The 21,087-nt window shown below is 38.4% G+C and overlaps 1 protein-coding gene across 3 annotated transcripts; it reads right to left on the bottom strand.

The window, feature by feature from the left end:
* Positions 1–3,761: 3,761 nt before the first annotated feature.
* IKZF5 (IKAROS family zinc finger 5) lies at positions 3,762–21,059 on the bottom strand. 3 transcript variants are annotated; one of them, XM_021718553.1, is made up of 5 exons: positions 20,899–21,059; positions 19,251–19,396; positions 10,554–10,720; positions 7,823–8,005; positions 3,762–6,101 (listed from the first exon to the last, which is right to left on the bottom strand). In XM_021718553.1, the coding sequence occupies exons 3-5, from the start codon at positions 10,684–10,686 to the stop codon at positions 5,158–5,160; spliced, it is 1,260 nt and encodes a 419-aa protein (XP_021574228.1). In that variant the 5' UTR covers positions 10,687–10,720; positions 19,251–19,396; positions 20,899–21,059; the 3' UTR covers positions 3,762–5,157. The 3 variants fall into 3 exon arrangements, with proteins under 3 accessions (XP_021574228.1, XP_008068796.1, XP_021574225.1); XM_008070605.2 differs by having other exon boundaries at positions 10,554–10,734; positions 20,899–21,038; XM_021718550.1 differs by lacking the exon at positions 19,251–19,396 and having other exon boundaries at positions 10,554–10,734; positions 20,899–21,016.
* Positions 21,060–21,087: the final 28 nt, after the last annotated feature.

Raw genomic sequence — 21,087 nt, 5'->3', positions numbered from 1 at the left:
GGATACACAAAATTTGGAGTATCTACAGTGGAGTATTACTCAGCCATTAAAGGGAGTGGAATACTGATACATGTAATAACCTTGCAAACATGACACAAAGTGAAAAAAGTCAGTTAAAAGGCCACTTATTATATGCTTCCAGTCATATGAAATGTCCAGAACAAGGAAGCCTTGAGACAGAAAGATTAGTAGATGCCCTGGGATTGGGGATGGGTTCAGGGGACAGTGGTAGGAGGATAATAGCTAAAGGATATAGGTTTTTCAGCACTTTGGAAGGTTGAGGTGGGAAGACTGCTTGAGCCCAGGAGTTTGAGACCAGCCTAGGCAACATAGCAAGATTCATCTCTACAAAAAATCAAAACATTAAGCCGGGCATGGTGGCTCACACCTCTAATCCCAGCACTCTGGAAGGCTGAGGCAGAGGACTGCCTAAGCCCACAGGTTTGAGACTGGCATGGGCAACATGGTGAGACCTTGTTTCTAGTCAAAAAAAATTAGCTGGGCGTGGCGATGCACACCTGTACATCCAGCTACTTGGAAGGCTGAAGTGGAAGGATTACCTGAGCCCAGGAGATCAAGGCTGCAGTGGCCATGAGCATGCCACTGCACTCCAGCCTGGGCTACAGAGTGAGACTCCAACTCAAAAAAAAAAATTAGCTGAGTGTGATGGTGCATGCCTGTTGTCCCCGTTACTCAGGAGACTGAGGTAGAAGGATTGCCTGAGCCCAGGAGGTCGAAGCTGCAGTGAGCCGTGATCATGCCCCTTGACTTCAGTCTGGGTGACAGAGAACCTGAATTAAAAAAAAAAAAAAAAAGATATAGATTTTTGAGATGATGAAAATGTTCTTAAGCTAACTGTGCACATATCAGTGAATATACTAAAAACCATTGTATTATAGATTAAATAGGTAAATTATATGGTATAGGAATCATATCCTAATAAAGCTAACAAAAAAGTAAAAATTCAGTTTCTCAATTACTCTCTCCACATATGGCTAGTGGCTGCTTATTGAATAAACATTTCCATTATTATAGAAAGTTATGTTGAACTGCTGTTCTATATATTATCAGTTTCAAATCTAAATCGCTGCTTTTTTGCCTTTCTACTTATTAGTTTTTACTTGAGGTAGTGAGTCAGCAATCTTGGTTCTTGGCAACAACAAAAAAGTCCCTGTCAGGTTTGTCTTTTCTGCATAGGTATTTCATAGCAAGTTAATTAAATTCTTTGAACTGTTTCAGATGACTGCTGCAAATCACATTAACATGACCTTTTGTCTATATACTACACCAACTCAGTTGTGATTATTAGTTTGTCTAAAGTAATCAATTAATTTCCTACTGTCATTAGACAACCCAGATTGCTTAACTTACACAAGTAATTTGAGAATATCTTTTTATTTTAGATGAACAAGTGCTTCCTTACAACTTGAAGCTTCTAGCAGCAGAACTTAACAAGCTCAAAGCAGAGTTTTTGGAAGACCTAAGACAAGGAAACAAAAAATATCTGTGCTCTCAACAAACCATTGATATATCAGATGTCATTTCTTTTTTTCATTATGAGAAAGATAATATTGTACAGAAGTATATTTCAAAGCAGCATTAAAATTTCTGAATTTTCAATAGTGTCTGATCTTGATAAGCTTTGACAAACTAGTCAAAACAACAACTTTATATTACTGTTTTTTAGGCCAATAATGTACATTGCCAAAAGCCATTCTTTTTTCAAAAGAAAAAAATCAGCCCATGTTAAAGGATCCATTTGTCATAACAGAAATTATAATACTTCAGTCAGTCCCTTGTCGATGTGACATGGATAATTAAGCACAGAGGCAGCAGTCCTCATTTATGTGCCAGAACGCTTAGGGGACAGACGTCAAATGGATCTTGAATAAAGAGAAGAAACTAGGAAGGAGACAAGCTGCAGCTGTATGGAGCTGTTTTTTAACTCATGATTTTTAACTCATGATAGATCTTCTTGGGTGTAAGGTATTTTAGAAACTCAAAGCACTGTAGCCATAGTATCTATTGTTTGTATTAACTTAACATTTTACTAGCAGAAAATTACTAAAATACTAATTTAATCACTTAAAAAAAAATCAAGGTCATTAGAAAGTGTTATTTTTTTATTCATATATTACAAAAAGCAAAGCTTCATTCACAATATGAACTACACACTAGATAAAGTTATTTCAGCATTAAACTGCTTTTTGGAATCCCTAAACAATATAGTGTATTTTACAACCATAATGCAAGTTATAGCTTTTGCATACAAAATATGTTCTTTACATCAAATTACATATTAAAGAAAATGAGTTTTAGAAAGTATATACCCTCTAAGACTAATGAAAAAAGTCTTTAGCAGGGAATTTTTTAAAAATGTTCAATAACATTCATTTGATAAATATTTTTGTAAAACTAAAAATGAGGTTTATCTCTGAATATTTTTTGTAATATTCTCTTTGTCAAACAATTTTGCAGATGAATAGTGAACACATTTCTAAAATGAAACAGCACTGGCAATATCCAATGGAATTTTTTCAAAGTAAAAGTCTAGCTTTTACTTGAATTTCAAGAAGTTGTAGCTCATACTACATTAGTAAAATCTGAAATAAAGTTATTCCCTGTTAATCTGTTCACAGTTTCTTAAAAAAATATTAGTGGAGATAAATTATCTACGAGCTATAAAAATCTAAACTTATGTTCACTGAACAAAAATAAATTTAGTTTCAGAACACTGCCTGTTAATGGCAAAGTACTATAAATAGTGAATGTTAAACTTTTCCCAAAAACTCATTTCTATAAAATATTTGATTAAAAATGACAGAAACATATTCAATACATAAAGGAAGATTGGAACATCTTTCCAAATAAAGAATTTAACTCAGAAAACTTAAATAAAATCCTAAATCTTTTAAAAAATACAATACTAAAAACGTTTCTAAGGTATATTTCCCTCGAAATTTTAGTGCATTTAGAATAATTGTAGCTTTTAAGCATTGACACCTTTGGGATACCAACTGTGCTCTTTAAGTAATTAAAAAAATAGAATTTTATATTCTATTTTGTAATTATGAAAAAAATTTTCCATGTTTAAATTAAAATACACCTTAAAATCATCCATCTCTAGTTATTAGAAAAAATATATTTGGCCCAGAATATAGAGTTAATAAGCTGGTTTTAATAAGATAGTTCTTTCTCTGTTTAATGAAAATTTTCCATTTTGGGGATATTGCTTTTATTTGAATAATAGAAGGAAAAAAATAACAAAAACTTCCAAATGACAACCTGTTTCTTTTCTGGCGGTTCATAAATACTAGGGGGTCAAGTTATACATCTGGAAATTGCTGCAGTAAAATAAAATGGATCTGAGCAGTGAGTGATTTAAGCAACAGAGTAAAGTAGAATTGCAAAATTTTGGATTCACAAGATTTGACAAAAAGAGTTCCAGTTTGGAGAAACTGTCCTTGATGCTGCTCTTTAAAAAATGCAGTAGCTTAGGATGGACACTAAACCACAAGAATTCATTACAATGGCTTTCTAGCATTTGGAAGGGAGGGCAGAGGATCCATTAGCTTGGCACTTGGGGTTTTTGTGGGCATATACTACCAGTAATTCCCTTCTATTTACTATAAGAATAGAGGACCTTTTGGTTATTAGATGCTTAATAGTTAGGCTAGTCTCTTTAAGAAGCCAATTAGGAGCACATTCATGATATGAACCAAACAAAAAGTAAAATTTTTGCAAAGTACACAGAAACCAAGTTAGTAACAATATATTTTATTGTTTGACCAAGCTCTCTTCAAAGCTAGTTAGTACACAATATAAAAAACAAGTCTCCTAGTCAAAATGAATTACTCTAGATTTACTTAGTCTTATTTTTATAAACAAATTAAGTATCATGTTTAAATACATTTTACATTCATTTTCATACCTTTTTATCCTTTCCTACTAAGGTAATGATTCAATCAGTTTCCATATAGTTTTGTCACTGTACTTGAAGTAAAACTGCAAATAAAAAAATTTGAATCCACAGAAAATATTTTAAATGGCCAATTCGGAAAAGAAGACCAGAATTCATTTTGGACACATCCTCATTTTTATAAATATGAATGCACCATCACATTTTCCCACGTGTTTCTATACCCACCTTGTTTTGGAATTTATGGACAACAATGGATAGAGGGCAGGAAAAGGAATTTTCAGAGATTTTTTTAGGAATTGCATTTTAATAATAAGATGAATGACTTCCACCATACCTCTTTGGTCATCAAAGGAACAGGAAGAATAACAGATTCTCACTATAGTTATCAACCTTTCCTGACATGAATAATGTCAGAATGCAGGATTTACATGAAAGGTTCCAACAGAGAAAACAAGGCATTTAGCATTCTAGTGTATTTACCTGTGGTTTTTAAGAACCATCTGGAAATTATAATAAAGATGCAATGCAAAACTGACATGTTTAAACTAGAAATTGAATAAACATATTTTAAATGTTAAACACAATTTTCGATTTAAAGTCAAGTTTCATTTCTTTTCAGGACTTTCACCTCATATGTTTATAAGAACTATTTTACATTTCCCCTTGTGGAAAGAGGAAAACTTACTACACTGAAATAGCTTTACTATTATCAGTTGAAATGAAACTACTCATTCATCTTAAGATATGTGAACTAAATAGTACTTCAATTAAGAGTGATTTTTAAGGCAATTTCTTTACTAAATACTGAAATAAGTTGTAACAGATTATGTAAGAGAAAATAATTTATTGTATCATTTTTTAAATATGGCAGAAATAACATATAGCTCAATGTATACTGAAATATCAAAAGTATGAATAAGCCTTGAAGTTCTTATGGACCATAAAGGTGAGAAATTTAAATGAACACCTATAAAATTATGATTGCACTCCAATTCTCAAATGCCTAAATGAAGAAAAAAGCGACACCAATATGTCTAGCTGTTCTAATATATAAATGACCCTAACCAGAATTTTATGAAAAAAATGGGAAAATTTTATTTCCATTGTCAAATTCATGTTCTATAAATGTAATGTCTAAACTTCAAATTAGCAGATACCTTATTAGGGATGACAAAAAAACCCCACAAAACACAAAAAGGCAAAAACCAAGTAAAACATAATATGAATATTTTCAATCAGTGTTGGTTATGTTGCCCTCTTGCAAAATGACAGGCAAAATCATACTTGTTTTTACATTTGCATCCACATATATTACACTGAAATGGATTTTCATACCCATGGCATCCCATATGAATAGTGTAAAGGATATTGTCTGCAAAGTACATATCACAGTGCTGGCAGTGGTGCAGAAGCTGAGGGTCCTGGACTGGCAGGGCTGGGGCCGGAGTGCTTGGTTGGCTGTTTCCTATGCTAGGAGTGCTTGTATGTGCACTTGGCTCACTGCTTGGACCCGCCACTGGACTATAGTTCCTTTGACTATGTGATGGCCGGGGTTCAGGGCTTGTGGGAGAGGAGCTCTGAGGAATACTTGCTGACACGGCAGAAACTACTGCTTGGGCAGAGGGCTGCTGAATCATGAAAGGCTTTTCATCAGCGCAGGGAACTACATCAGGGGATGCAGGGTTTTGGTTTTCAGGTGGCAAACTGGACAACTGTCCTGCTAGAGTTGAGAGCTGATTCAAAGGGTTGTCAACCATGAGTTCTTGGGGGTCCCTTGGAAGGCCACCAGTTGGTGTGGTTTTCGCCATACTTTCATAGGAGTCAGGTTGGATATTTGGGATTTCATGGGTAAAATCATTAAGGTAGTCTGGTTTCTGAACCACCATGGAAGGTGGACTCAAGTTGATTAGTGCTCTTCTGCTATAGCCCAGATTGCCTGTTTTCTTCTGTAAAACCCCCCACATTTTCTTGCTACTTAAGGAAGACCTAGTACCTTTAATTGGTACCATTTTATGCTTGCGCCTTCGATGATGGGACAGGTTACTTCGATCACTGCAGCGAAAGGAACATAATTCACATTTGTATGGTTTTTCTCCAGTATGAGAACGCATATGGGCTTCCAGATGACGCTCGTAAGCAGATGCAAATGGACATAGGTGACATCGATGAGGTTTCTCACCTGTTTCAAAAGACAAATGAGGAGGAGACTGCAGGAATAGATTATTTATGCAAAGTTTCACGTTTGCTCACTCATTGGATTTGGAAAATGATTTTAAAAATGTTTTTAAGCCGGGCTCAGTGGCTCAGCCTGTAATCCCGTGCTTTGGGAGGCTGAGATGAGTAAACTGCCTGAGCCCACGGGTTCGAGACCCGCCTGGGCAACTTGGCAAGACCTCATCTCTACAATAATCAAAAAATGAGCTGGGCATGGTAGCACGCGCCTGTAGTTCCAGCTACTTGGAAGGCTGAGGCGGAAGGATTGCCAGAGCCCAGCAGGTCGAGGCTGTGGTAGCCAGGAGTGGCTACTGCACTCCGGTCTGGGTGACAGAGTGAGACTCCAACTCAAAAAAAAAAAAAAGGTTTTTAAGAAATTCACATTTGCTTAAGAGATTATTAAAATTTGTAAAGAAACCCACAAGCTGAAATAAAGCTTAAGAACTCATCAGCGACAATTTGAGATATGCATCTATATTCTATTAGTCAATGTAGAAATTGAGTACAGAAATTGAGGCCAGGTATGGTGGCTCATACCTGTAATCTCAGCACATTGGACATCCAAGGCAGGAGGATCGTTTGAGGCCAGGAGTTTGAGAACAGCCTGGGCAACATAATGATACCCTGTCTCTATTTAAAAATATAAGTAAGAAAAGAATATAGTAATTGAAAAATTGTTATGGCTTCAACTGGCATTTGAAGAAAGATGAAATACAGAAATAGTAATATTCTAGTAATAGTCTCTACATAATCATGATATTATCAAAAGAAGTCTCAGAGTTGTATGTTCACATATACATCTATACACCAACACATGCATATTATCACATATATGCATATACCTTAAAAATACAAAAAAGAAAGCTTTTTTTAGAAAGTCCTTATAAGAAATAGAAAGCTCAAAATCGAAATGAGCTTCCTAGGCCAGGTATGAGTTATACAAAGTGTCCCTTCAAAATTGTCAGTATGTCCTCCATTTTCCTACTTGTCAGCTGCCAGAAGGAACAATTTTAGTTAATGCTGTTAACTGAAGACCCAAATATGCAAAATAAAACATTTGGAATATGAGACATAGAGTCATTCATCTAATAAGTATGTGCCAGATGCCCTGCTAGGCTCTGGGGTACGAAGATAGTCTCGTCATAATCCCTGTCCTCAAGAGGCTCTCAGGCCACAATGATGTAATGAATTGAGCACAAGATGCCATGACAAGAAGGATATCTGACCAGGTCTTGGGCAGGGACAGGGTGTAGTTTGGAAAGTTTCTTAGGAGAAGGGAGGGCTAAGGTGAGACCTGGGATTAGCAGTACAGCCTGCAGCTGTATAGAAACTTTCCCTCCTTTCTATAGTTGGAACATAAGAGTGAAGATACAGATAAAAATACTTCATCACTTCATCCTGCTTTTAGCATTAGCCTTCCCAACCTGAGAAGCAGACGGATGTTGAGAGATGGCATGAATCAAGAAGGAAAAGGGCTAAGGAAGGAGCAGCTCTCTGCAAGGGGCTTCACTTCTCACCACTTTGTATGTTGCTTTGTAAAAATGAAGGAACTTGCCCATTTATTCAAACCTTACATCAACCTTCATTTTTGAACAATCATAACTATCTATGGGACAAACCGACCTGCTCTCTTTGGCCTCTTTCCTGCCCTCAAAGAAATGCTTTCTCCAGCTGTTTCTCCCTTACCTGTGTGGATTCTAATATGTTCAATAAGCCGGGCTGTTCCTTTGCTGGCATAGTTACAGTACCGACACTTGAGCTTCCCATCAAACGTCCTTTCAAACCCGTCTACTAACATTCCTGAGTTTTCATCCAGGGAAACTTCAACAGATGGGTGATCAAGTCCATTTTGGTCACCGTCTGTTCCAGCTATAAACAAAGTATAGCAGAAGAAATTATGCATCTCAGAATCAACTCAATTTAGCATCTTAGTCTTCAGTGGTTGAAAATCTTTCATAAATTGATAGTCCACTTCCCAAAAAGTTAAATTCATTTTATAACAGACTTTCTGAACTGAGGCTAATTTTAAAGAAAAACAAATATATTCTGAAAATCTTTTATAGGAGGGACCTCAAATTATTTACACATAAATTGTATCAGTCTTCAACATGCTTTTGAAGAAGTGAACAGGTATGGAGAGAGGGGAATAAAGAGATTTACTGAGAGTGATGGCACAGTTTACACACAGGTGTTTAATACCATAGCCACTGCTACAATTGTAACTGACAGTCAAATCATCTCCAAGACCCTAATTCTACTTACTGTAGTCTAAAGCAATTAATATGTCTTCTATTGTCCCACCTTTATACATATGTTCTAGATTCTGGGTTACATTTAGGATCTCAAAGTTCTAATTAAACACATAAAGTACTCTCTCTGATACCTCTGAATGTAAAGACTATAAGTATTTCAGAGCTAAAAGATGTTTGTTTGGCTGTCTGATTTTTATCTGACTACTACTTTGTATAGATAAAGAAACTGAAAGGACAGGTGCTCATAATCAGGAAAACCAACAAACAGCTGGGACTGTAACCCTGGTCTCTTGAATTCAGTTTGGGAACATATGCACTAGTGTTAGGAGGGAAATTTTTATACCTATAGCTTTATGGGAAAAGGTCTTCTACTCCATCTCAAGAGGTAGCAGTGCTGGTGTGCATAATTCAAGCCCCCTGACTCACTGCTTCCTCTGCTCCTCACTAGAGAAGAGAAGTGACTTTGCTGGTTAGGACAAGGCCAATATCCAATAGGGCCACTGCATTGGAAGGATGAGGCTTAGTCTCTCTCACTCTCTCCCCCATTGCTTTCCCAAGCTAATGACTCTCAAATTTTAATGTGTACATGAATTACTTGGGGGGAGGATTGAGGGTCCTTACTAAAACACAGATTATGATTCAGTTGATGTGGGGTGGGGGCTGGCATTCTGCATTTCTAACAAGCTCCCAGGTTGATGCCTGGTCCCTGCTGCCAGTCCGTGGATTATAAGGAGGACCTACCTAGACCACCTAGTCAGAAAACTTTTTCTATAGGTGTGAGACATTAAATACATATTTCAGTCTTTGTGGGCCACATGATCTCTAGGACACCTCTGCTGTTTTAGCAAAAAAAAACCCCAGCTATACAAAATATATAAACAGGCTGAGCTGTGGCTTATGCTTGTAATCCCAACACTTTGGGAGGCCAAAGTGGGATGATCACTTGAGGACAATCTTGGGCAACACAGTGAGACCCTATCTCTACAAAAATTTAAAAAATTAGCCAGACACGGTGGTGCACAGTTATAGCACTCAGGGGCTGAGGTGGGAAGACCCCTTGAGCCAAGGAGTTCTGGGTTACAGTGAACTATGCCTGTGCCACTGCACTCCAGCCTGGGCAACAAAGCAAGGCCTTGTCTTGGAAAAAAAAAGGTAAACAAATGAACATGTCTGTGTTCCAATTAAACTTTATTTGTGGAGATTGAAGTTTGAATTTCATAGAATTTTCATGTAGCATAACATTATTCTCCTTCTGACATTTTTACAACTATTTTTAAATGTAAAAGTCAGCTGGGCACGGTGGCTCGCACCTGTAATCCCAGCACTTTGGAAGGTGAGAGGATTGCCTGAACCCACGGATTCCAGACCAGCCTGGGCAACTTGGCAAGACCCCATCTATACAATAAATCAAAAAATCAGCCGGGCATGGTGGCACATGCCTGTAGTTTCAGCTACTTGGAAGGCTGAGGTAGAAGAATCACCTGAGCCCAGCAGGTCAAGACTGTGACGGCCATGAGTGTGCGACTACACTCCAGCCGGAGTGACAGCCAGACTCCAACTCAAAAAAGCAAAAAAAAAGTGAAAACCATTCTTAGCTTGCAGGCCATACAAAAACAGTAGTCTAGATGAGGCCACAGGATATAGTCTGCTGACCCCAAGCTAAGTGAGGAATAAATTCCAGTTTTTGTGTGGCAAGCAGAGTAAACAAAATTTACTTGTTGGCTCAAGCAGATCACTGCTTTTGCTATTTGAGTTTCTCTTCTTGGATGGGTAAACTCAGTCAGCCCTTTCTTCATTTTAAGAGGGAAGACTGGTCTCAGATCTAATCCAGATTTACTGGTGGCTGACTTGTTTAATGAAGTTAATATTTTGTTCCTTGTTGGGGTCCTTGAGTCTAGTGTTAGCTCAGAACCCAGCGGACTGGAAGGGTGCCTAGAACCCCTAACCTTCCAACAAGACCATAATGCATCTCTAGACCATATTAAGCATGATCCCTCAGCAAAGGTCTGACATGTTTAAATCAGGGGAAAAAAGTCCTATATCTTTCTAGAAAAAAACTGAACGCTTCACATTAGTGAGTAGTGGTCTTCATAGTATGGATAACTATATGCAAATAATACTTTTATAAAAAACGAATTATTTAATAGTATTAAAGATGACTCTACCTCCCTGAAGAGCCTCTGCTTCTTTGTCCCCACTGACTGATCCAGAAATCATGTTCACATGATGGGTCTGCTGAGTCAGGTATTCCTGAAAATCTTTCACGAAGTCCAAAGGCTCTGGTTTCTTTTCACCCATCTTTGCTTTTTTTAAAGTTTACAGTTCGTTATGCCTAGAAAAAATAAACTGAAATAATTTCACACTTTTTAGGGAGATGTAGTACATAGTGAAACAACAGTAACAAAAACTATGTTGTGCAAGACACTATAGAAAAGATACAACAGAAAACATACACAAAATGGTGAAAAATCAGTATCTTCAATAACTAAATATAAATTGGGATTCACACTTAGTCATAGAAAACAGAAAGAAATTACAAATGCAGGAAAAAACAAAAGACGTTCAGATGAAATGTAGCTAATACAAATGATCTGAGTTTTTTATTTTATTTAATTAATTTAAATTGAAATAGCTGCATGTGGCAAGTGCCTACCAGCAAAGGCTCTTAGATCATATTATTTACATGAATCTAGATGCAATTACTCAACTCTGTCACTGTAACTAAAAAGCAGCCATAGACAGATGTGTGTGGCTGTATTCCAATAAAACTTTAAATACAGGCATTGAGCCAGATTTGGCTTACAGGGCACAGCTTCCCAACCCCTGCTCTAGAAATACCAAAATCACCACCTCTACCACCCATCATCCTACCCACTCCAAGTATGGAAAAAAAGGGAAAAACAAACTAACACACAGCTGGTGTAGAGAGGGGAAGTTTCTTGTAAGTTTTGCAATAACAAGGACCTCATATAGGCTTATGGCCCATAATCACAAATCAAATAACCAAGAAGTTTCCGGGTAAGAACAAGATGAGGAAGTCTAATACCTGGGAGACAAAAGGTCCTTTCTTCCAGTAAAAATACTTCGTGTAAATAAATATGATCCTCCTTTAAATACAATTTATGGTAAAAATTATTTTTCTAATCTCAAACTATGCGATGAGTTTTGCAATCTAAAGTTTTCACCTTTAATAGTCAGTAGTAGGCATCCAAAGTTAAAAAATTGCTACAGCCAGGTGTGGTGGCTCACACCTGTAATCCCAGCACTTTGGGAAGTCAAGGCAAGCGGAATACTTGCACCCAAGAGTTTGAGACCAGCATGAGCAACATAGCGAAGCCTTACCTCTGTAAAAAAAACCAAAAAATTTTCCCATCGTGATGGCACACACTTGTAGTCCCAGCTACTCAGAAGGCTGAGGCAGGATGATCACTTGAGCCCAGCAGTTAAAGACTATAGATGAGCTATGAATGTGCCACTGTACTCCAGTCTGGGCGACAGAGTGAGCCTCTCAACTTAAAAAAAAAAAAGTATTCACTTTTCAGTATATATGCTTAACTTTTTCTTGAAGTCTCACGTACACACAGAAAAGCACAAAAATCTAAGGGTGGCACTCAATGAGTTGTTACAAGGTGAACACATCCATGAAATTAGCACCAAGATCGAGAAATAGAAGGCTGCCAGTACCCTAGGAGCCCTCTTATATACTCTTCAAATACTAGGGGTTACCAGTATCCTGACTTCTGACTCTGTGGATATTTTGTCTGTCCTTCAACTTTAGTTAAATGGAATCATACACTATGAACCTTTGTCTGGCTTGTCATTCAACACTGTAATTTTAAGATTAATATAATTTTAATCTATAGGGTTGCATGCAGCCGAAGTTGGCTCATTTTCATTGCTATATAATTCATTGTGTGACTAAACCACAACTAGTTTCTCTAGTCTACTGTTTTTAGGTCATTTGGATAAATTCCAGTATTTGGCAGTTGTTTCTATGAACATATAAATTACATGTATTTTGGTTAACTATGTACACATTTCTGTTGGATGTATAGGAGTGAAACTGCTGGATCAAATGGCATGTATATATTCAGTTTTACATAATGCCAAATCGTTTTTCATAGTGATTATACCAGGTTACATTCTTACTAGCAGTTAACAAGAGTTCTGCTGCTCCATGTCCTAACCAACGCTTGTGTATTTTTTTTTTTCATTTTAGCCTATCTTGTGGGTGTGTGGTGGGGTATCACACTAGTTTTAATTTATATTCCTTGATGATTATTGTAGTTGTATTTTTTAATATGTTAATTAGTCATTTAGATACCCTCTTTTGTGAAATGTCTGCTCAAATCTTTTGCTTATTTTTCTCCTAAGTGATCTTTTGCTAATTAATATGTAAGAGTGTTTTATAATAGTCTAGATATGAATCCTCTATTAGATGTGTATTTTAAGTATCTTCTCCCACTCTGGTTGCCTTTTCACTTGCTTAAAGGTAACTTTTGATGTACATAAGTTCTCAATATGGTCCAGCTTACCCATTCTCCTTTACATTTAGAGTTGTATATGTCCTTTTTAAGAAATCTTTGCCAACATCTTACTTAAAGACGTTCCCTTATATTTTCTTCTAAAAGCTTTTTGGTTTTTATTTTTCAACCTTTCATATTTTTATCTGGAATTGAGTTTTGTGTATGGTGTAAAGTAACAGTCAAAGCATACTATTTTCCAAGGAGATAACCAACTGTCCCAGCAATGTGCATCTAACAGACCAGTCTTTCTTGACTAAGCTCCAGCACCTCCTTTCTAAATCAGGTGGTTTTATACATTTATATATATACATGTATGTATGTATGTATGTATGTATGTATGTGTGTGTGTGTGTGTTTGTGAGAGAGAATGATACATACACACACAGAGCTGTTTCTGGATTCTCTATTCTGTTCCACTAGCCTAACTGTCCATGCAGCCATACCATACAGTCTTAATAATAAATCTTAATATCGCAGTAATTTAAATCCCCTAGCTTTGCTTTTGTTCTTCAAGAATGGATTGTTCTTGGTCCTTTTCAGCCAAAGATTTTAAATGGCAGGACTATGGGGTTGAGGAATGAGGGGATTCCATAAAAAGTGCATTTTTTAATTTACAATAACTTTTACCTACTTTTTAATAATCAAAACTTTGACTTCACCAGACTTAACTAAAAATTTAATGGAACCAGACCAAGCCTTTACTACTATGAATCATTAGACTTTATAACAACTTAACTAATGAAGAACACAGGGCTGTTTTTGCTTTCCTTAACATTTCCTAGTCACAGACTGATATATTTTCATACTTCTTGTCTTCCTTTCTCCTTACATCTAATCTGTTCTTTATGCTGAACGTATTTAGCTAAACAAGGACCTGCAGGTAACTTAATTCTTACTTTTCTTTAATGCAACATTTGTGAATAGTTCCTTTCCTACCTTCTTAGACGCTACCTAGGGCTTTTAAAAGTTATTTGAGACCGGGCTCGGTGGCTCAGCCTGTAATCCTAGCACTTTGAAAGGCTGAGGCAAATGGGCTGCTTGAGCCCGCAGGTTCGAGACCAGTCCGGGCAACTTGGCAAGACCTCATCTCTACAATAAATAAAAAATTAGCCGGGTGTGGTGGCGTGCCTGTAGTTCTGGCTACTTGGAAGGCTGAGGCAGAAGGATCATGGGAGCCCAGCAGGTCAATGCTGGGGTGGTTATGAGTGTGCCACTGCACTCCAACCTGGGCGACAGAGTGAGACTCCAACCAAAAAAAAAAAATTATTTCTATTACTGTCTCTTTTCACTGTTTTCTAGTAAACTGGGGCTACTAAAAGTCTATCCTCTGGGTAAATAGAATACAGTCTGTATCTGCGGGTTCCACATCTGTTGATTGAACCATTCGCAAATCAAAATATTCAGAAAAAATGGAGGTTGCAACTGCAGTAAACATGTACAGACCTTTCTTCTTGTCATTATTGCTTAAAGTATAACAACTATTTACATAGCATTTATACTGTATTAGATATTAAAAATAATCTAGAGATGAGTTAAATATATGGGAGAATGAACATGTAGGCTATATACAAATACTACACATTTTACATTTAGGACTTACACATCCACAAATTTTGGTATCTGAAAGGGATCCCAGAACCAATCAATCCCCCACTGGATACTGACAGACAACTATATTTTGATATTAGGTCAAACTCACCAGGAGGGGCCTCTCACAGCCTTAGTTTCCTATTTTGTAAAATGGGATAATAATACCATCTTGCAGTACTATCTTAAGTTTTATAGGTAAATATACATAAAGTTTTTTGTAACATGTGTAACATATGGTAGGCTCCCAGACAATGATAGTAGCTGTTTTTCTAATGATTATTTTTGCAGTAAAAAATGGTTATAACTTGGATTAAAAAATTCCTCACTGTCCCAGATTCAGTTTTTCCCCTTTCTACCAGCTCATCAACTTGTTTGGAGAATATACTGAGTATTTATTTGTTCCTTAGTTACAACAAAACAAACACGTTCTATCTTAATCTCATTAATTCATATATCTCAATTTACAATTTCTCAACTCATCTCTTCTTATTTTACTTTTAGGCTACTTCTTAAAGTTACTTGCTTTAGTCTAGCTCAACTTTCCCAATAAGAAAGAATTATCAAGAATAAGATTGTATAAAGGCTGTAAGGTCCTGTAGATTGTCTGTGTTCTAATTATAAATAATGTAATTAAGAAAAAAATCCCAGTATTTACATATCGACTTAGCACCACTTCTTGTCAATCAGTTTACATGAAAACTGATACATTTTCATTGGAAAATGTCTGAATATACTTTGACATGCTTCAGTAAGCAAGATAAACCTTACCAAATCTTGATTAGAAAGCATAACACTGCTACAGTACAACATGTGACAGTGCAATAAAAACACACAAGGCTGCCAGTAAGTTAGCAGAAGAAAATGATATTTTTAGACATGCACCTCAAGTTTAAGAACACAAATGAGCCTAATTACAGAGGATGGCTGGCATATTTTGACAGCCTTGGCTATTATCACATTGTCACATTACAAATTTCACCGTGTTCCCTGCCATAAATTGTATGTTGCCTTTCAGTCATAATCCATGAAGAACTAAAAAAAAAGGATGCCAATGAAATAGGGACGATAAATATTGTAACATTGCTAACATGAAAGAAAACTATTCTTAATTAGAATTTTAAATGTGTTAATATAGCTTATAATTTTAAGCCCCCAATCACCAACAACTCAGGAGGCTGAGGCAGGAGGGTCACTTGAGCCCAGGAGCCTGAGACCAGCCTGGGCAACATAGTGAAACCCCAATTCTACAAAAAAATAAACAATTAGCCAGGCATGGTGGCTTGCACCTGTAGTGCCAGTTACACAGGAGGCTGAGGCAAGAGGATCATTTGAGTCCAGGAGGTCAAGACTGCAGGGAAGTATAATGGGGCCACAGCACTCTAGCCTGGGTGACAACAACAGTACCACAAAAGATAAAAATAAGTGTCACTTCATCCTAAGCACTTTTGTGCCCCCTTGTCCTGTACCACCTCTATCATGTATCCATATACAAGGGTATGACAGGCCCTTAAAGAGCCTGAGTCAGTGGAACAGACCCATATGAATGAAAGGTGTCCAAAGCTAAATAGAGTCTTAGGCTCAAAACCCAGCTTTCTACATCTGAAGACATATTTCTTGAGTACCATAAATGGAAGGAAAAAAAATCCAAAACCACAAAAGACTCCCTATTATCAAAAGAAAATAAAGGTTTTCTACCCAAGCCATTTTCTTGCCTTTGATAGAATAATCATTAGTTTCAAGACTGAAAGTTTAATCTAAGGATTCCACAAATAAACTGATACCTGTAGATGCCTCAAAGGCACTGATAAATTTTAAAACTTTTGCAAACATAACAAATATACTTTAGAAAATCCACAAACTCAGTTTCCTACTGTCATAAACTCATCTTAGAGCTTGTTAGATAACAGATAACTTACTTTACACAGAGTTTCAATGCATAAAATCATGTCAGCTGAAAAAGATATCTATTTAAGCATTCTCCAATATTATCATAGATTTCAGTGGTGTTATTCCAACTCAGATATACTCCTTCTGCTAACTAATATTAGCCATGTTTGTATCCCTCAAAACTTGTAAATCGAAATTCTAACCTCTGATGCTATAATATTTGAAGGTGGGACTTTTGGGAGGTAATTAGGTTATGAGCATGAAGCCCTCTGAATGGGATTAGTGTCCTCATTTTTTAAAAAAAGACCAGGCTCGGTGGCTCAGCCTGTAATCTCAGCGCTTTGGGAGGCCAACGTGAGTGGATTGCCTGAGCCCGCAGGTTCATGACCGCCTGGGTAACTTGGCAAGACTTCATCTCTACCATAAAAAAATTAAAAATAGCCGGGCGTGGTAGCGTGCGCCTGTAGTTCCAGCTACTTGGAAGGCTGAAGCAGAAGGATTGCCGGAGCCCAGCAGGTCGAGGCTGCAGTGGCTGGGAGAGGCCACTGAACTCCAGTCTGGGTAACAGAGTGAGACTCCAACTCAAAAAAAAAGAGCTGGGCTCGGTGGCTCAGTCTGTAATCCTGTACCTTTGGGAGGCTGAGGTGAGTGGATTGCCTGAGCCCACGGGTTCGAGACCTGCCTGGCCAACTTGGCAAGACCTCATCTCTACAATAAATCAAAATGAGCCGGGCGTGGTAGCGCTATCTGTAGTTCCAGCTACTTGGAAGGCTGAGGCGAAAGGATCGCTGGAGCCCAGCGCCTCGAGGCTGCGGTGGCTGGGAGTGGCCACTGCACTCCAGTCTGGGTGACAGAGTGAGACTCCAACTCAAAAAAAAAAAAAAAAAAAAAAAAAAGACCAGACAGCTTGTTTTCTCTCTGCTCTCTACCACGTGAATATACAACCAGAAAGGGTTTCCCAAGATACTGGATCTGCTGGCACCTTGATTTTAGACTTCTTAGCCTCCAGAACTGTGAGAAATAATGTTTGTTTAAACCACCTAGTCTATATTAATTTACTGTAGCAGCCTGAATTAAGACAGATATCTAATCATATCATCCAAAGAGAAGAATATTCCCATATCTTATGATTGCTGTTCCTTATGATATAGCAACATTTCTGAGTCCTTCATGTGATGACTCCCGTTAAGCTGAGTTTAGTGTGGAATTTCATGGGGTACAGGTGTATGTCTATATAGAAATTGGCTAGAATATACCTAAAGTATTTTTATGCCAATAGCTTCCCACAAATTATTCATTCAAAATATATGCTCTATATATATTCATTTAAAAATAATGCTATCAAAACAACTAGAGGCTGTCAAAGTCAATGGAGGAAAAAGAGGAATTTGAAAATTAAGCTTTGATATCCCAAAAGTACACAAAAACCTCTTCACCTTCAAGCAGGCAATTTAAGCTATTCTCTGACCTTCCTTGGTTTCTGATAAAGGATTTATCTTGTATGGTCCTTGGGCTTTTCTTCTTTAGTCTCATATTATAAATGGGAAGCTGTTGATCAATACAAACACACACACACACACACACACACACACACACACACACAATTATATATGTGTATATACACATATGTGCACGTTGAGAACCTCTTCACCAGGAACTAATAATTTAAAATAGTGGCATTGAGATACAAATTAGAAGGCAACTAGGACACAGAGGTAAAATAAGAAAGAACCAGGGAAGAGGCTCTTTAACCTACCTTCTTCCCAAAGTTTATCTTTTTTATAAACTATGAAAGAATTTTGAGAACAACATAGTTAGGAAACAGTAAAATACATTCCATTCAGCCAGAATTTTTTGATGCGTTACTTCTTATAGGTTAGTTTAAGCATAAGGAAGAATACAGTGCTTAGCAACTAACATATAATAATTAAAAAGACATAAGATGGAGTTAATATATCCAATGAGCATCCATTTTAACACTGCCTAGTTGTCAGGTTTTTCTAGCAGTTCACTTTAATTTACCCTCTAATCAAGAACAGAGCTGGTTCCTCAGAGGTACTAGCTATTGATAATTGTCTTACAACCCCTCCCCAGCTTGTTTTGTTCTATTTAGCTTTTCTATTTCAAGTATTTGCATAAGAAACAAATTAACCTAATCAGATCTTCAGGACAGACCCCATCAACATGGCAGCAATCATGTGACTAACCCACCCATCTGCCTACTATCACCAGTACCTATGCTTACCTGTCCCCTTCATGATGACGTGGAAAAGACCACCACCCAATCACCTTAATGAACTGCCCCCATAAAAGGGAAGGTTTAAAAGCATGGGCCATGTGTTCGTTTAGCTATGGCCAAGCGGTGTTTTCCTAGCTTTGCCCCCCCTCCTCACTCTAATGTACTTTCTAAATAAATTATATTTTCCAATCTAACTTCTGTGCATCTTTTGCGCATGACCGGATCACAGGCACCCCCCACCCCCCACAGTCTAACTTAACATTTTGGAGTCCCTGCTTGGATTGTGACCTAACAATAACTTACCGTGGGTGTTAGGCAGACCTATACACATAAAGTGATTACAGTTCAACAGATGTGTTTACTTCCATAGCCTAATAATCATGGTCACTGAAAGATATGTTCTGCTATATACTACATATTGATACAGAAGACTGACTAAGGTTTGGTTTATATAGAGTAACATGGGCTTTCAAAAAGAATCAGAATACAATTCCTGATTTCAGAACTGTCAAAAACTCCTGAAGGCAAAAGAGACATCATTAGGCTTTGAGAAATCAGAAAACATAACACCAAAGTAAAACATAAATAAAATTGTATTGAAAGAAGTTATAAGATCTAACCTTTTCCCCCCAAATCAGTTCCTCCTTTTTCTTGCCACTCCAACATTGATGAAATGTAGAGTAATTGAAATTTACTCTAGAGACACATCTCCCAAAGGCCATGGAGGGAATGAATTTCAACTAAAATTGAAAAGCCATAAAGAGGTCTGTAAACGAAAAAAAAGGGCACACCACAAATCAAAACTTTAAAACAAAAACTTATTTAGCATCTACAGGTTTAATAAGCTAATAGATTATGCCATTCTTACCATTTCCATTAGCTAAAAAAACCCACTAAGCTGATAGATAACCCAGGAACAAAGCAATAGTTTCACTTCAGCAAAAGCTCCATTGGAGCACCAAAGAATAATGTGTACTAGTGTGACTATTGTTTTTTCTCTGGTGGATTAAGGTTCCATTTTTGGCAAAATTTTTAACGTCTTCATAAATTTATTAATTTCATTTGGTCACAGCGCACATTTAAAAGGGTCAGGATACCGATCAGCTGATCAGTTGCATAAAAACAATGCATTAGCCCTATTTGGGACATGGGAAAGGGTTAAAAAAAAACCACCACGCACACCCAGCATGGGTGCACCTGAATCCTATCTTTATTATCCTGTCTATCACAACTCAAAACAGTTATGGTTTTCTGGGTTACATCCTGGACCGCTAGGGGAAAGGAACACCGAACATCTCGACTCACTGTAACGAACTGCCATCAATATATTAGTCTCTAGCTGTGTTTAAAACACCACAGAAACCAAAATAAACGGAAATCTTAAAAATTATTAATCCGGATGCTTAAAAAGTTGTTTTCAAGAAGTTTGTATCTTCAAAACTGAGACCTCACAATTTAATTTCCTGAAACCTCACAACTGAAGATGCCTTTATTTCTTCTCCTGCTTGTCACACTTCTCTCGGGTGCTAACACATTAAGGGGACTCTAAGGGGCCACGTGGTCAGTGTCAGCCAGAACCCGTTTAGTTTCAGAGCCACAGTTATAGAACATGCTTGGCTACTCGCCCTCAAGAGTTTATCAAGAGCCCTAAAACCCCAATGAACCTGGACAGTCCTTTGCTGCAATGTCCTTCCCAAACCTCACACGTTCCCCAAAGCAGAGTCCACGTGCAGCAGAAAGAGACACCGGCAGGATCATCAGATAAGATACGAAGGTGTTAAAAGTCCTCCTTCCCAACGATCAGCCTGGGACCGGCGTCGGGAAAGCATCCTCTTCAGGATTCGGAGCGACATCCCCACAGGGTTCGGAACACCTAGGAGACGCGCGCCTGGGCTGACCCTCGGCCCCGGGGACCCCATCAGGAAGCAAACCTCGGAGCGCCCCCGCACCACCACCTGTTCGAGCCAGACCAGCAGCCCCACCCCGGAGCCTCAGAGCTCCTGCCCGACGGCGCCGACAGTGCGGGTGCCGCTCCCTCTGGGTTCTGGCGGCCACGGGCCCCGCAGCCTCGCGCACTCCGGGCAAGAAAGTCCCGGCTCGTCCGTCACCCCGCCTGCGGACCGGCCACGCCCGACTCTGCGCCGGGGCTGAGTCTCGGGCAGGATCAGCCGGCCCGCCGCCGAACCCCGCTCTCGCCTCCAGCCGCTCCTTCTCATCGGCCCAGTTCCGCCGCCTCTCCGCCGTCTGAGCCGGCAACCTGACACTCACCTCCTGACAACCGGACCGAGTAACCCCCACCGCCTTGTTCAGCGCCACCGCCGCCGCCGCCGCCGCCGTCTCGGTCACCGTCGCAGCCGCTGCCGCCATGTTTGTTGTGTCTCCGGCTCCCTTCCCGCCCCCCGCCTTGCCCAAGTCTCGCGTGAGCAGGACGTAAGGCGAAAGCGGAGGAGGGAGCCG

The sequence above is a fragment of the Carlito syrichta genome, unplaced genomic scaffold, assembly GCF_000164805.1.
Source record: "Carlito syrichta isolate Samal-C Ts95f unplaced genomic scaffold, Tarsius_syrichta-2.0.1 Scaffold111653, whole genome shotgun sequence".
Lineage (NCBI taxonomy): Eukaryota > Metazoa > Chordata > Mammalia > Primates > Tarsiidae > Carlito > Carlito syrichta.
The sequence above is the reverse complement of the archived record's forward strand: the minus strand, read 5'-3'. Positions and strand labels throughout refer to the sequence as shown.